This window comes from Psittacula echo (genome assembly GCF_963264785.1).
Source record: "Psittacula echo genome assembly, chromosome: 5".
NCBI classification, from domain to species: domain Eukaryota; kingdom Metazoa; phylum Chordata; class Aves; order Psittaciformes; family Psittacidae; genus Psittacula; species Psittacula echo.
The window spans coordinates 71,030,326-71,045,655 of record NC_137739.1 but is presented as its reverse complement, the minus strand read 5'-3'; the positions used below and the strand labels follow the sequence as shown (position 1 = coordinate 71,045,655).

Genomic DNA, 15,330 nt, shown 5'->3' with positions numbered 1-15,330 from the left:
TTGTAAACATGTTGATTTATTGTAGCCTTCTTCCCCCATTCATTACTTCCTTCTTGGCTCCCATTTTTCCATCTTCATTACTGTGAGTGCTGTTTAAGTTGCAGCCCAGCTGCAGTCCGCAGGAGTGAACTGTCACGAAAGTCGCAGGTGATGGGCTGCAGCTGACAGCACAGAGATGGGATGTCCAGACCTTAAGGGAAGCTGCCTGTTAGCTTTCTTTGATGTTGAAGAAAGTGTGCCTTTTCACAAAAGCCTCTCCAGGGAGGCTGTACATACCACAGCAACACAGATGCTCAGAGGTGAACTTGACGGATGTCTTGTTACTTGCATCTGCCTTTAGGCACCCTGGCAATACCATGAGACTGTCTTGTTGTGGATTCCATTCCCCAAGCAGAAAACCACAGTGCCAGCAAATACAGATTTGAAAACCTCTGATGTAACTTCTTGCAAAAGCAGTGCCTGTAGTTTCAGAAGTGCTGTAGCAGTAAGCAAGTAACAGCAGGGCATCTTCCTAGCCTTGGGGCATTCCCCCACACCCCACTCCAGGGAACTGCCAGCCCACTCCTCTTCAGAAGCACAGTAGCATGGCTGAGCACACGCATGCAACCAGAAGAACTCGTGTGATTAGTGGTGAATTATAGACTCACTGTTACTTGGAGCAATTAGTGACTTCAGCAGAACTGTAGAAACTGCACCCTTGACAGAGAGAAGGGAACAAGCACGATGCAGCGCCCAGTCCTGCAGTCATCAAGGATTATGAATCCAAGCTCCTTTAGCACAAATTCACTTTACCATGGACACCTACAGAAACCAGCTCTGACACCCAGAGATGTTCCCAGGTAGAAATCAACAGTTCTCTCTGACCAAAGTGATCAAATTCAAGGCAAGCACATTGTTGCCATTACCCAGCCAACTTTCACTCACCATCTCTTTCCTGCAGCACACAAGCATGGATGAAAACATTATGCTAAATCAAAGACAAAAGAAAGATTTCCTCACTGCTGTCATTCTTTGTTCCTATTTTATATTTTGTTTTATTATGTCCCAGACATTTGCTTCAAATGGACTGGCTAACAAAACACAGCTCAGAGCAAGGACAGTGCTGAAGCCTGGTAAAGGAGTTCATGTCATGCTGCAGAAGCTGTGTTGCCATCCCCAGGCAGAGCAGTGAGCATTCACATGGCTGGGAGACTGGCAATTAGCTGAACTACAATGTGTAAAGAGATAGTAGGGGAGTATGAGGAAAATTAGGAATGGATTCAATCGATAAATATTTAGGTAATGTTTGTTGTCTTACAACATGACTAGAAGTCCACTGAAACAAAAAAGAAAAACCTTTCAACAGATTTCAGAGAAAATTAGAGCTTTGTTGTGCTGCCATTTACTTCAGTGGAAATAAAATAGGATGATTACTTTGTTTTAGCTCATGTAGGTTGCTGTAGAGCGCTAGCCTATATACAAGTCTCTGGTTAAAGTAAGTGAAGTCTGTTTTAGCTGAAGCACAATGCAAACATTCAGGTTGGAGCTGTCAGAAACTCTTAGAGCTTTACAAAATACATAGGAAATAGAAATTCAGACTGACAGCTGAGCTTATCATAAAATAATGAGCACACTGGAAAAGCGCAATCTAGCATTCCCAGCATGCCTAGAGAAAGCCACAAAAAATCAAATGATATTTTTGTTTGCCACCAAGTATCAGGGGTGTCTGTTAATACTAATAGGATGGCATGGGATAGGAATATATAATAAAAAAACAAATAGGAAGTTGTAGCATTAACGTAACTGCAGTGGCTTGAGGAAAGTCAATTTAAAAACACATGGTGATGCAGAAGCTAAAATGGTACTGTCTTAAATGGTACTGTATTAAACCACAGCACCCTGCCCAAATCATCGCAACTCTGCTTGAAACTATAGGTTTTAAAATAAATATTTTAAAAATAGCTATAGTTAATTCAAACCCCACAAACATTATTGCTGTATTAGATTATGTAGATACACTTATCCATGCATTGTTGATCCTTACTCAAGGATCTGCCCTCTTATGCTTATTATTTTGGGGAGGCAGGAATAGCACAGGCCAATAGCTTTTAAAAAGGGATTGTAGGCAAATGGAAGGATACTCATTGACTATCTGGCAAGTCATACCTAATACCTTTTCTAAAAGCCAACAGATGGTGTGTGAAGAGGCAGCAAAGCTTATTTTCAGAAATATCACACCAGACACAGTGCAAGCACATGCATAAAGCAACAGATATAAACTTTAAGATATTTTCAAGCACCATTAGTAACAAGAGAAAAAAATCAATAAATGATTTCCAGGTGAAAGGAGATAGGCTTGCTCAGTGTAAGATGAGCTAGAAACCAAATCCCAATTTCACCTTCAAAGGAACACTGTTAGGAGTATCATAGAGGCTATAAACTGTGGGGAGTGAAGGCGATAAGATTTGCATGAAAAACAGTCTGGGAATGAGCTCTGAGGCCTTGATGCTTAACAAGCCCTGGGGCAATAAACTGGAATGTCGAAAGACAGAAAAGGTAAACAAGCAAGCCTTGGGGGGATAGGCCAGGATGGGAGATCCGCATGCTGAAGCAACTGAAACACCCCAACCTGGTGAACCTGCTGGAAGGGTTCAGGAGGAACAACTCAGTTCAGTTAGAACAACAGGACTTTTCTATGGCATGAAGATTTTCATTTTGACTAGAGTTTGTTCTTTTTATCTAACTTGGCTTAGGTTACTGCCCAGTGTTTGGGTGTTTTCCAGCTTATGGAGAACTACGTGGTCACAGTATTCAAAGACCAGATGCAGCCTGCGCTTCCTCCTGAACACTTGCAGCAGGTTCACCAGATTGGGGTGTTTCAGTTGCTTCAGCATGCGGACCTCCCCCTAGATCCCGGCCTATCCCCTCAAGGCTTGCTTGTTTACCTTTCAACATTCCAACTTATCGCCCCAGGGCTTGTTAAGCATCAAGGCCTCAGAGCTCATTCCCAGACTGCTTTTCATGTAAATCTTACCACCTTCACTCCCCACAATAAGCCATCCCTGGAACCTGTTTGACAAAGTCCTCTTCATGCAGTCGATGTCAAAACCTTTCTTGACAGACCTGCCTGTGATAATAGTCTGCTATCATTTCAAAAGCACTTATTGGATCTGCTAGATCCTGTAAAATCCATCTCCTTTGGCCTCATCTGAAACCTTACTGTTCTACCAGGAATTGTTAACCTGAAACTGTAGTTTCAAACAGAGTTCCCAAGGGGTTTTCATATAAACTTTTGCAAGGAGATAATGGAGATACCAGGTATTAGAGAGATATCTCAAGACATTAGAGAGTTGTTATCACATTAAAACAACCTACAGATGCCTCTGCCCTTCAGGGCACTGCTAAAACACCAAACCAGTCGAACTGGGACAACCAGTTCCAGCATGATATGAATGAGGTACCACAAAGACTTCCACAAAAAAAAAAAAAAATAGGGGAGAACCCCATGCAGGTCCCTCTAGGAGCATTTGCTCAACCAGGTATAAGTCTAGCAGATGTAACTTCACCATGCAAGCTGCCATGTCCTTACAGAAGTCCCTCTAATCCAGACATGGAAGATGCCATCTTCTTCCATAGCTTCCTTTTGGTCCATCACCTTTTCTGTAGCTTTATTCCCCTACGTGGCACAGTAAATGCCTCTTGATTCACCATACTGAAACTTCATCTGGATTAAAAATAAATTGCAGTGGCATCAATCAAGTCAGGTTTGTTTAGAAGCACATTTATCATCTTCAGCAAAAGCAATCAACATATGCTCATGTTGGCCCAGAGACCATTTGTTCAGTAAACAGGTAGCATGCAGGAATCTGCCTGTACACGCCTTTCTCCCTAAATATTCCTTCTCCCTGAAGAAGATTTGTAATGTGTTTTATCCTACATAAGAAAGCAAATCCAGAAATCACAGAACGTTTTCTTGGTTCATAACTTTCTAGGACTGGGGGAGCATCTGTTGTGACAGGAAGTGAGCATGGAGCGACCTATGTCAGATAACTTCTAGACACATTTGACCATTGATGGTTGACGCACTTGACATTTGTAAAAATGAAAATAAATCTCTACTATAAATGTTATTTTCCTCTTAGTGACTAAAGGCCCTCTGAAAGAAGGAAAAAGCCTCCACTCTTTTCGGTAGTGGCTTGTGATCTCAGCTGTCTTCACTTATCAAAACAAAAATATGAATAGAAGTATTTTTTGCATCAGAAAGTGGGACAAAACCAATTAGAAGCAATGAGTGCAGTAGAATGGCATCTGCACTTCTGCTTTGGGGGAGAGATGAAAAATCAGGGCCCAAAGCTACAATTAGTCAGTTTGATCCTAAAATTTAGATTTCTTTTTAAATGTTATAGGATGCTCATAACTAGGATGAAAAAAAAATCTTCAAATGCTTTCTTCTTTGTTTCAGTTAAAGCTGTCAGAAACATGTGAACAAGAATCTATTTTTCCTGGGCAGTTTCAGGAACCCCAATAGAACAGCAAAAAGAGTCAGAACCTCATTGTCAAAGGAAAATGAGCTCACAAACCCTTATGCCACAGAGCAACAACCAAAACTCATATGAATTGCTATCAACGGTGAAAAATCTCTTTACCTTTGAAAATATGCTAACAGAAATAACTTTGAACATGATTCCCACCCCCTCTCAGAATGTGCAGACTGTAATGCTTCTTCTAACTATAATTTTAGGGTGGGATTTTCAAAGATTCTGTATGTTGGCTTTGTTTCAATTCTCATGAAGACTATGGAAAATTTCAATGGGGTCCACACGTGACTAAAGCAGAAAGTATCTGAGTCTTTCCTCCTTTTCCTCCTTTTCTGCCTTTTATTGTTGCTGACCAAGCTTTGAGCACACAGATACACTGAGCCAGATCCAAGAACCTTTTATACCTTTTGGAGGTTGTGGACTCCTGGAAGAAGTTAGGCATCTGGAGACTTTGCTGGTCTGATCTTTAGCTTGAGCTTTGGAGACTGGATTTGTAACTCTTCTTTTCAACCATTACTGAGGCTGAAGATGAAAATTATTATAGTAACAGTGTAATATTCAAGACAAATGGTATCTGTCTTTTCTGAGTTTGACACTGCACTAATTACTGTCATTTAACTTCATCTCTTCCCATTCAGGATGCCAGATTTAATTTTGCATTTGATTTTGCCAAAGATCAGTTTGAGCTCTTGCTGATATCAACTCTTCTGAATTTTGACTTTGACTGGAGGTTAATGAGTTTGGAGTAAACAGTTGTCACCAGCCTACAGTTTCTAGATCTTCCAACAAAGCAGTTATTTGTGCTGGTAACATGTAGAAGTTTTTGTCTGATGTCTGTCAAAGTAGTTTGGGTGTAAGCCATATCCACAGCATGACTGTCATACCACCTTTCCCAACACTTTTCCCCAAAATAGGCAGCTGTTCTACCTGCATCACAGAACTGGCAGGCACTGAACTGCCTTGTCAGTGTGAAGTAAATGAGCACAAACTTTCCTCAAACTTGTAAATATTATATCATTAATAAGCAATAACATAAAGCAATGTGAGAGGGAAATAACATTGGCAGTCTTCTTTACTCATGAGCAGAAGTGATGTAAGGTGATGAGCCCAGATTGCCTGGTGGGAAATGCTCCAGAGCAAGGCATGGTGTCCATGCTGCCCCAGCATGTATGGCGTGAACCTGGCAAAAGCCTCTGTGGAGTCACACTGGGATACCTGGGGCACAGCAGCACCTTGAGACTGGGAGGGTATCAAAGAAGGCTGCAGAGGAGCAGGGAGATGGACCTGAACTGTTCTCGAATGCAAGGATAACTGAATCCAGTTTAACCTGTTATGATGTTGATGCACTTGTCAGATACAAGCATTTCACTGCAAAGATTCTCTGCTCCCCTGAGAACACAAAGACAAGAAAATTTGTTTCCTTCCTTTTTGTTTAGTATTTCAGCAATACTTAAAAGTAACAGTGCAACAAGTTATTCTAATTGAAGCAGACGAAATGACCTCAGCACAAATCAGGACATAACACATCATGGCTCTTAGCAAGATAAGAAAAAGAGTCATTTACTTGATGTGACCAACTGAATTTTTCTCTCTTTAAAGTTTTTGTTCGCAATATTGCTGGAGTATGTGGCTGGTAAAACCAAAGGATGAGTACTAAAACATTATGTCTGACTTTTGAATGGTATATTTTTTTTTCTAAGACTCATGAAAACTTCAGAATTCATGTCAAAGCAATAAGATTTCAAACCACAGAAATTGTTTTTTCCAGCAATTACATTTTTCCTAGTTTAAAAAGCATGTAAACACTATTAGTTTCCTATTTATGACACATGATTGTGTACTCTTTTGCTTATCCTCTTTTAAACGTGTAATTATTGTATATTGTAACTGCACATTAATATCATCTATTGTACATAGTTTTATTTTAACAAAATAAATGTATTACTAAGTATTTTGACAGCATCGTTTACAGAAGGTGTGGTGCTTTGTTTATTTTCCCAGATGCTAATCACATACAACCTGCAGGACAATTCAGATAGGAAAAACATGTACTAACATATCGGGCTGCTTTTTGATAGTCCTGGAACGATCTGAACCTTCCAGTGTCCCCTGCAGAAAGTCAAAGAGGAGGTGACACTGCAGAGGTTTGCTTGTGTTGGGCATGTTCCTCTTGGGAGTTTCCCACTAGGAGTTTTGATGGGAGCTCGTTACTCCCTGACAAACCTAACACAGATTACAAAACTCTTTGATAAACCCTTACTGATAGTAAGGAAGATGAGGAGCTGTGTAGCTTTCTGTTCAGCACACAGGGCAGGGTGAATCAGGAGAGAAAGTGAAATGCTGAAAGGGATGAAGAAGCTACATAAGGAAAGACAGCATTTAAGCTGGACTGGAATCAAGTATATGACTGATTCTAGTCTTCCAGGGATTCAGTGCAGCGATGTGGATCTTGTCTAAAATAAAAATTTAAATTAAAAAAAAAAAAATTAGTTTCTTTGCTTTTCATTAGCATTGCTTTCAAGACCAGAAGCAATCCCACTGACCAGCTGGTCTGGTCTTCAAATTGAGACTATAAATCCCACCATTCCTGAACAACATCCCTAATAACGATTGGGCTAAAGAAGTATGTTTTACCAGAGAAAGGCTCTTTCGTGCTCCTGCAGTCTGTAAACCTCAGCGAGCTTAACCAGCCCCTGCTTGGGGCACTCACAGAACAAAGGGTAGCAAGGTCTATTCCTAATAAGAAGGCACTGCAGCATGAATACCTGGATGCTATAAATAGATATGTTCCCAAAGGAGCCAAGACAATTCAAGAGGGCACATGACATTTATCTGACCTGGAGGAAGCTCTGGTATTAGTAACCAGACTTTCCAGAACCAGACTTTCTCTGGGAAGAAGCAGCATGGAGAAACTGTGCATCTGGGATCAACAACAAGATGCTGAATACATCCGCCAGAGCAGAAACTTCCTAAACTGCTGCCTGCTAAAGCTGGGTGGATATAGCCAGGGAAGGATATATACAGCCCTGATGCTTTCACGTTTCCCTGAGGATCCGCTGCTGGCTACTGTCAGCAGCAGGATATTGGGTGAGACAGCCCTTTTCTCCAACCCAGGGCAGCAGTTCCTATGTTTTCATGTGAATACAGTGAGAGCAGGACAGAGCTGCTTGTCTCATCCCCCAGAAAACAGTCAGTGTAAGAAACGAGTCCAGGGAAGCACCCTACCCTTCCTCCTATTGTCACGCAGGTTCGAATACAGGGTGAAATATCCTGATTTCTGACACGGTCAATCTGGGTGGGCACACTAACTGCAGCACAGGAATGACGGGACTTGAACTACAAGACCCAGGGGACTTTTGTAACCATCATATAACAGGAAAGCATTGTGAAAAATCAAAGCACTGCATGACTGTGACTACTGCTGCTCAAGTTAAAAGAGTGACAACAAGCCTGAGAAACTGTGTGCTGCGCAGGATACAGGTATGACTCATTACAAGCAACCTGACAGTCTATACATTCCAAAACACACCAGGAGGAAAATAATGGGTTTATTATAAATCCCACTGTCCAGAAGGGAAACTGAGGCACAAAAAAATCCACCGATTTCCCCTTCCTCACCTGGGATGTTTATGGCAGAGCCAAAAGCCAAGTGCAGTCCTGAAGTTGCACAGTCATGCCTTCTCCAGATATATCTACCTTCTCCTTCCTGAGCAGGCAGATAAAGCCATCTCCCTTACAGAAAACTTTTCACTGAAGCAGGCATTCCAAGATGGGGTTACAGAGCTGTGAATGGCTCAACACTGAGGCTTTGCATAGGAGATTCTCTCTCACTCGTTGCTTTGCAAGGTACAATTCTCCCAGGCAAGTCAAGTTCCCCTTATACATGTAGAGCAAAATTTTCCTTCCCTTGCTTTTATGTAGTTCAGTTCATACCAGATTAAGTGTGCTGTAGCAAATCACACTTTAAAGAGCTCCACATTGCAGTATGTGAGGATTTTCGTCTGGTGCTAGCAATCAGTGTCCAGGTGAAGAGGACAACCAATGTGCTACAAAAGCACAGTAAGGGCTTTCATGGGAGACATAATACTGAGATGTGGCAGTCTCTGTAACAAACACTCCTTGCAAATTCATTCACCAGAGACAGCTGTTTGAGGGCTGTTTAATTGCTTTGGACAGGGAGGATGGTGAGATTTAAATCTGTGGCTTTAAAGAGCATTAAAAGGCCCCCATGGAGATGAAGGTTGCCTGGAAAGGGCCTTCTCATGCTTTGAAATGTGTGGGCTATGTTGACTGCCTGTAAATCTTGAGCAGAACATGCCGTTCCAGCTGCAGCAAAAAGGACGTGAAAGCTAAAAGACCTTGTTGCAAGTATTAAAAGTGATGGGAATTTAACAGAACGAAGACTTAGTAGTGTAATAAATTCTGGAAAAAAGCCCCTGGTTTGGACACGCAAGCAGCAGGAATGATGCTGGCTCTTTGAAAGTCACTTGTGGGAATCCAGCATATCTAGATGAAGTGGGATACGCACCAGTCAGATAGGCTAGTGGGCTCTGGCATTGACTGTACTTTTGTCACCCACAGCAAATCCACAGCATCTCCATTTGTTTTGCTTTCTTCCTTAAAAGACCATCCAGAAGTGTTAGCATGGTTTCAGTCAATACATCCTTCCCACTCTTCCACCCTCCAGTTTAGCTGCTACTGCATCAGTCAAAACCCTCTTTCACACTCCACAGGGTTTTCTTCTGAACACTTGCTGAGGTTCCCACTGTCTCACCATATCTGGGTACAGCCCATATTTCCTGTTGGCAGCAATGGAAGGCAGTTTGCCACTTTCTAACCCTACTTCAAATCCTGATGCTATAGCACATCCAGACTCCATGAGAGAAGCCCAGTGAAGGAAATGACTTCATATCAGCATTGAGGAGATGTTTTGCAGGTGTTCACAGATCTGGCAAAGAGTTTGTAGGAGCTTATACATATTCTATGTGAGAAATCTCTACACATAAATAAATTTCAATCTGCTTTAAATTGCTTTCATACTACAATGTTGAGATTTATGAAGGACACAAAATATTTTGTAGGTCTCCCATAATACTTGTGATACCAGTTAGAGTAGTAACAAGATCAGAAGGATTGTGAGGCGCAATTTGAAACAGAACACAAGAACTTCTTAAAGGGCAGTTAAATCCATTAGCAGAAAATTAGAGCTGCTGCTGTTTGACACAGCACTCTATTCAGAATTAGAGAAGACAGAGTGATAAAGTCACCTCCTTCCTACTCAACCATAGTGCAGCTTTTACAGTTCCACAGACAAAAAAAAAAATGTCAGCAACTAATCAATTAGAGGTTAAATTAAATCTGTCTCAATGAGGACAGAACACTTGGGGGAGTTTCCAACATGAAAACCTGAAAATGAAGGTGACTGCACCTAGAAGACAAGACACTTAACTGAGGGAAGGCAGGTGCAGACATTATTCTCAGCAACAGTTCTCTCCTAATGGCTATCTGAGAAGGTGTCTTTGTTTTGTAATCTCCTGGGAACCTCTCCCACTTGGCAACTCTTCCTCCTTTCACATAATTTCCCATTTTGTTCAGGGGAGAATGAGGGATGGACATGGATCTGCCCTCCTGCAGGTGGGAACCAGAGCACAAAGGCACTTATGTGGCTGTGATCGCCAGAGGGCTGTTGCAGCAGCTCCCAGGTGTCCCCTAGTCTGTAAACGGTCTGAGAAGGTGTGAACCATCCTTTGGCACGTTTGCTCTCTTTCTTAACTGGGCTTGTCTCACCCACCCTGGCCGCATTACTGGCCATTCCACAGCTTTCCTGTGAGCACATCTGGCTGACCACAAGCTCTGTGTGCAGCCACAGAGGAGCAGGTCTCCATGGAGCTGAGCAGCACAGCGAAGTGTGGGAACACCCTTCGTAGCCCCCTTTCCCACCAGCTCAGCCAGGGGCTGGCCCGTTGAACCCAAACCACAATCATCATATTTTGGCTTGGTCCCTCTGACTCTGGAAACTGTCAGGAGAGACTCCTTGGGCTCTGTAGAGTCTCACTGATTCTATGTGGAGTCAGTTTCCCTCTGTCCCTGGACAAAAGCAGATGGGATGATATGTGGTTTTGGTTCTGCAGATTTAATGTGTTTCTTTTTTTTTTTTTTTTCAAGGATTTGACTTTTGTAAGGCAAATTTTTTTCAACAATATAGCTCCAATTAAGCAAATCACTGAAATATGTGCTTTACTGTAAAAGTCCATTGATACTAAGCAAAACAATCATGAGCTTAAGTACTTTCTTAAGTCAGGGCTGAGTATGCATTCACCCTAATTTCAAGGTAGCAATTTGGATATCCATTTCCATTTCATTGGCCCTAAGGCTCTGTCTTTGACTGCTACTCCTGATAGACCTCAGGGTAAGAAAAACTAATGGCAGGGGTGAGGTGGTGGAAATATTAGTAATTGCATCTACATTACTGGGAAGGATCTAAAACCTGACATGAATAAAGAAGGTGTTACAGAGGTGGTGATGTCTCTGTGGTCTGCTTCCCCCCCTCCCCTAGTGACTGTTAGGTCCATGTGCGCTTTGTGCATGGAGAAAGGTCACACGGTGTGAAAAGCCTCTAAGGAAGGGAAACTGCATCTTTTTTTTCCTTTTTTTTTTTCCCCTTTTTTACCACAGGTTTGCTATTATAAGGCTGTGCACTACATTTCTACAGCAGTAATGCTTTGAACAGCATGAGGAGTGGGGTTAAGCCTCGTCTGCCCAGAAAAGTCAATCGTCAATCGTTAAGAGCATTACAGGGTAAGATCAAATCCTTGGCTGGCATAATTACACCCCCTGTAATGCTGGAGGTACCAGGGAGATGGAGCCAGGAAAGAAGCTGGCCCCTCCTCACCTGACATGGGAAAGGAGAGCTCAGGCAGTTTCACATTCAGTGGTGGCAGTGGAGCAGATGTCGCAGTCGCAGCGGATGGCCACAGGGTAGGTGTAGAAGGGATCCACATCAGGGGCACACTTGGGCAGCTTCACTGTCATCATCTTCGTCTCATTGTAGGTGCAGACACGGTGGTAAGACTCAATGTAAGGTGGTTCCAGCACCGGTTTCTGTGGAGGAGAAATACTGGCCTCAGGCAAGCAGCAAGACAAACATCTGGGGTTCCATTTCCTCAAGGGGATTTAGTGTAAATAGGGGAGCCACTGGATCAGGTGGAAGGGATCACAGAAATAACTTTTAGGTTACATCTTTCAAGACCTGCTTCTTGTAGCCCAGCCATGGAGGAAAGTGGGTATATGTGCATGTTTCTCTTTGTTTAAAACGTAAAGCTCCAATTAAAGCTGCTTGAAGGAAGACAAAAGCCTACCCAAAAAGCTGGCTTTCAGGATAATATTAGTGTTTCAACCAAATGCTCATGTTTGCCAAAAGTAGCTACTTTTTTCCAAAAGGATTGATTACCCATCAAAGAAAATGCATTCTGCTGGAAACCCTTCCCTGTGCACAAGCTGCCTAAGAGCAGAGATGCATCCAGGTGCCAAATGGCTGTTTTTCTCTCAGACAGGCCTGTCTTCCCAGTCAGGCTGTGCATCCCACAAAGCCCGATGGAGGTGCACCACAGGGGATGAACCTGGCACAGCAGTCAGCCTGGAAGTCTGCAGTTCCTCATGAGAAAAACAGCTTGGCCAGAGACCTCAGACATCAAGAGAAAACAGGAGCCTGAAGGTCCTGAAATCCCCATTGCCATGTGGTATCACAGTGGCATTGCTTTTCCTGAAAAGTGAGGTTTTCCTTCACAGGGGCACCTATTTTCCAAAGACTCCAAGAAGAGGCAGAACAAACAGGAGTGGGAGTCCACTGTCCTGTGAGACAGGACACAGCATAAGGTAACACAACCAGGAGACATTTAAATTTATTCTTTCTTTCCCCCTGTGCTGTGTAAAGAGCCTGCCCTGGGAACCAAGAATGATAGCGTGGAAAAGAACAAATGCAACATCTCAGCAAGAAGATATCCAGACAGCCTCCCTCTTCCCAACAACCTCTCCACACATCATGGTGCTTTGTAGAAGCTGTTGAGCCTACAACTGGATGTGTTCAGCTTAACTACATGCCAGTGGTTTTGCAGTACCCTAAGAAAGCCTGCAAGGTCTGTGCTGCCCGAGGAGCTTCAGAGTAGGGGGAACAAGGTGATGAGAAGGCCCTTGAAGGAACCTTACCCCATTCAGGGAAATCTAGCCACTGCTGGCCTTTCCCCTCACCCCAGCAGGCAGTGAAAAAGGGCAGTTAGAGCTGGCATAAAGACCATGGCTCCTCCTGTGGCCACTTGTCTTCATGTGGATGAAATCCCTCTGGAGTCACTAGAGACTTCCCTGAATAAATTAAACCGGGACTGGCTCCTTGAGCCTTCCAGTGGCAGAAAGGCAAAGACAGTCAGAAACTTGTTCTCTGAAGTGTGCGTAGAGGAACTTATGCTTTTTCTTTCTCCCCCTGTATGCCCCCAAAACATAACCACTTCATATTTATACAGGGCTGTGATTTAAAACGGGGCTGAATTAGAAGCAGACATTACCTTTGGGATTTGGCTTTTTGGAACAAAATCTATTACCCATCAATTGGGATATCCATCTTAATCTCAAAGGAATTTCTTCCAGTAAAGTAACAAAGACCTTCTCTCTGTAAGTGTTCAAGCTGTAAGAGGCTTTCAAATTGCATAATGAGAGTATTACATAAGTGCTTCATTAATATCATCACATGCCCCCTTGACGCAGTGGAAGGAGGGAGGGAACAACTGACAGCAAACACTGCTAGCAGTGCTAGCGAGGTGGTTGTGGAGTGGGACAGACTTTGCCTGTTCAGTAGATAGCTGCAAGCTACTTAATGTTGGGTGGGTTTCTTTTCTTAGGTGGGGGAGCACCTGTACTATACACCACCTATGGGGAAGCACAATGCCCAGGGGTGCTGGTGCCAGCCACCCACCCTCAGCGCCGGCACAGCCTCACCTCCCAGGTCTCGCAGCGTCCCCAGCATGCATCTGTTGTCACCCGCAGCCCCCTGCAGCCAGGTTTCTTGGCCAGGAAAGTGAACTCGCGCACAGCACAGCCAATGAAGGTCCGCAGGTCGATGGCAGAGGTCTGGAGCACGACGCCGCAGCCAGCCAGCAGCAGGAGAAGCACAGCGCCCAGGATCTGGTGGTGGAGCTTCATACTGAGGCAGAAGGGAGAGAAGCAGAGGGGTGGGAGAGCCAGCACAGTCCAAGTACAAATGTACAGGCTCAGCTCAAGCTGGGACTGCCCTTCCTCCCCTCAGACATGCTATTGCCCATCCTCATTCTACACAAGAGAAGATGGACAGATGTAAGAACAAAGGGCCACCTACCACTTCACCCAGAAGTGGAAAGTCTTAGTGAAAAGGCCTGTAACAGAATACATCAGCTTACAGACTTTCCCTGCAGAGCAGTGGGGTTTCCTGGAAGTGACAAAGCCACCAGCCAGTGCCTCAGACCTGCAGAAATCTCTATATTGCAAGTTTACCTTGCAGATAACCTTTCCTACCATCCCACTTGGGTTGCCCTGAGCTTGCACTAGGCAGGTAGGCCTTTGGCTTCTCTCTCAGTGCACACACACACCTTGTTGGCCTAAGTCCCTGACAGTATTGGCCCTGGCAAGCCAGTCTGGAAGGGCTCTGTCTGTCAGGCACACCTATGGGAAGTGGCGCGTTCCCTGCTTTGCTGCACAGGGAGAAAGCAGCACAGCTGCAGCGCCATGCATCCATTAGGGTTCAGTCTGAATGTAACACTAGCATTTTGACTGAGGCACTTAATTCTGGATTTATCCAGCTCACATTTTAGCCTAAGTTAGGAGCCAAGCATTCCTGAACTTGTGCTATAATCTCAGCACCTCCCAGAAGCGTTATTGGAGTTGCCATTACCAATATCCTGAGCACTGGACTGGTGCTGGTCCACTCCCAGGACTGCAGCCAGAGAGCTTGGGAGTCCTTCCTGCACACACTGCCCTACCAGCCAGCTCGGACGCAAGCAAGGCTGCTAAACTGGTGAATGGGAGAACAGGGCTAAGGTGACCAAGGCTTGAACTCCTCACACTGTGAGCAGCCCAATATCAGCCAAGTCCCTCTGATACTTGCTGCCTTTCTGTTTCAGTGCAGAATGTAACCAGCCCCTCTGGAAAACTTCCTCTGTTAAAAAACAAAAAGAGCTGGAAAGTATTTCTGAGCCACAAGATCCATTTTGTACTTCACATAATTGCACTGCATTTAAAAATGTCCACCTAGAATCCCAGACTTGACATTTAATTTTGAGAAAGTCAGCTACTGCATGAGGCACACAGACTTGTGTGCATTGGCCTGTATCCTCAGATGGATAGACTTAAGTTAGATGAGCTTGGCTTACCTTTCACCTGACTGATGTTTGAGTCCCCAGGCTTCTGTTAAACCAAATCCTTTAAATTTGCTAAATACAGTTTTAGATTAGCACATGAATTTTGCTTCATATATGTCACCATGCATACACTATAGTCTTATACGTCATTAAAAGACAGTCTGTTTATACTTAAGCTTCAACAGGGTAAAAAAAGGTGAATGTTTCTTATTTTTAAAAGCAGGCACCTGAGATCAGAAAAGGCAAACTTCAGAACAAATTGAATATTTATTCTTTGCCACTTCAGCAAAACCTGCTTCTTTGTTCACAAGCCAGAGCCATGACATGGAGCAAACACAGAAGCACACTCACCTAACTTGTTGGAGTCAGATCTCCTTTTGCAGCTTCGAATTGCAGATGGTGTTTCAGGAAGTCAGAGTGAGCAGCAGGAG

General features: G+C 43.7%; 1 protein-coding gene across 1 annotated transcript; it reads right to left on the bottom strand.

The window, feature by feature from the left end:
• Positions 1 to 175: 175 nt before the first annotated feature.
• On the bottom strand, positions 176 to 13,709 carry GPHB5 (glycoprotein hormone subunit beta 5; the record flags this gene model as incomplete). Its single annotated transcript, XM_080619505.1, has 3 exons — positions 176 to 190; positions 11,410 to 11,618; positions 13,506 to 13,709. The coding sequence occupies 2 exons, from the start codon at positions 13,707 to 13,709 to the stop codon at positions 11,430 to 11,432; spliced, it is 393 nt and encodes a 130-aa protein (XP_080475631.1). The 3' UTR covers positions 176 to 190; positions 11,410 to 11,429.
• Positions 13,710 to 15,330: the final 1,621 nt, after the last annotated feature.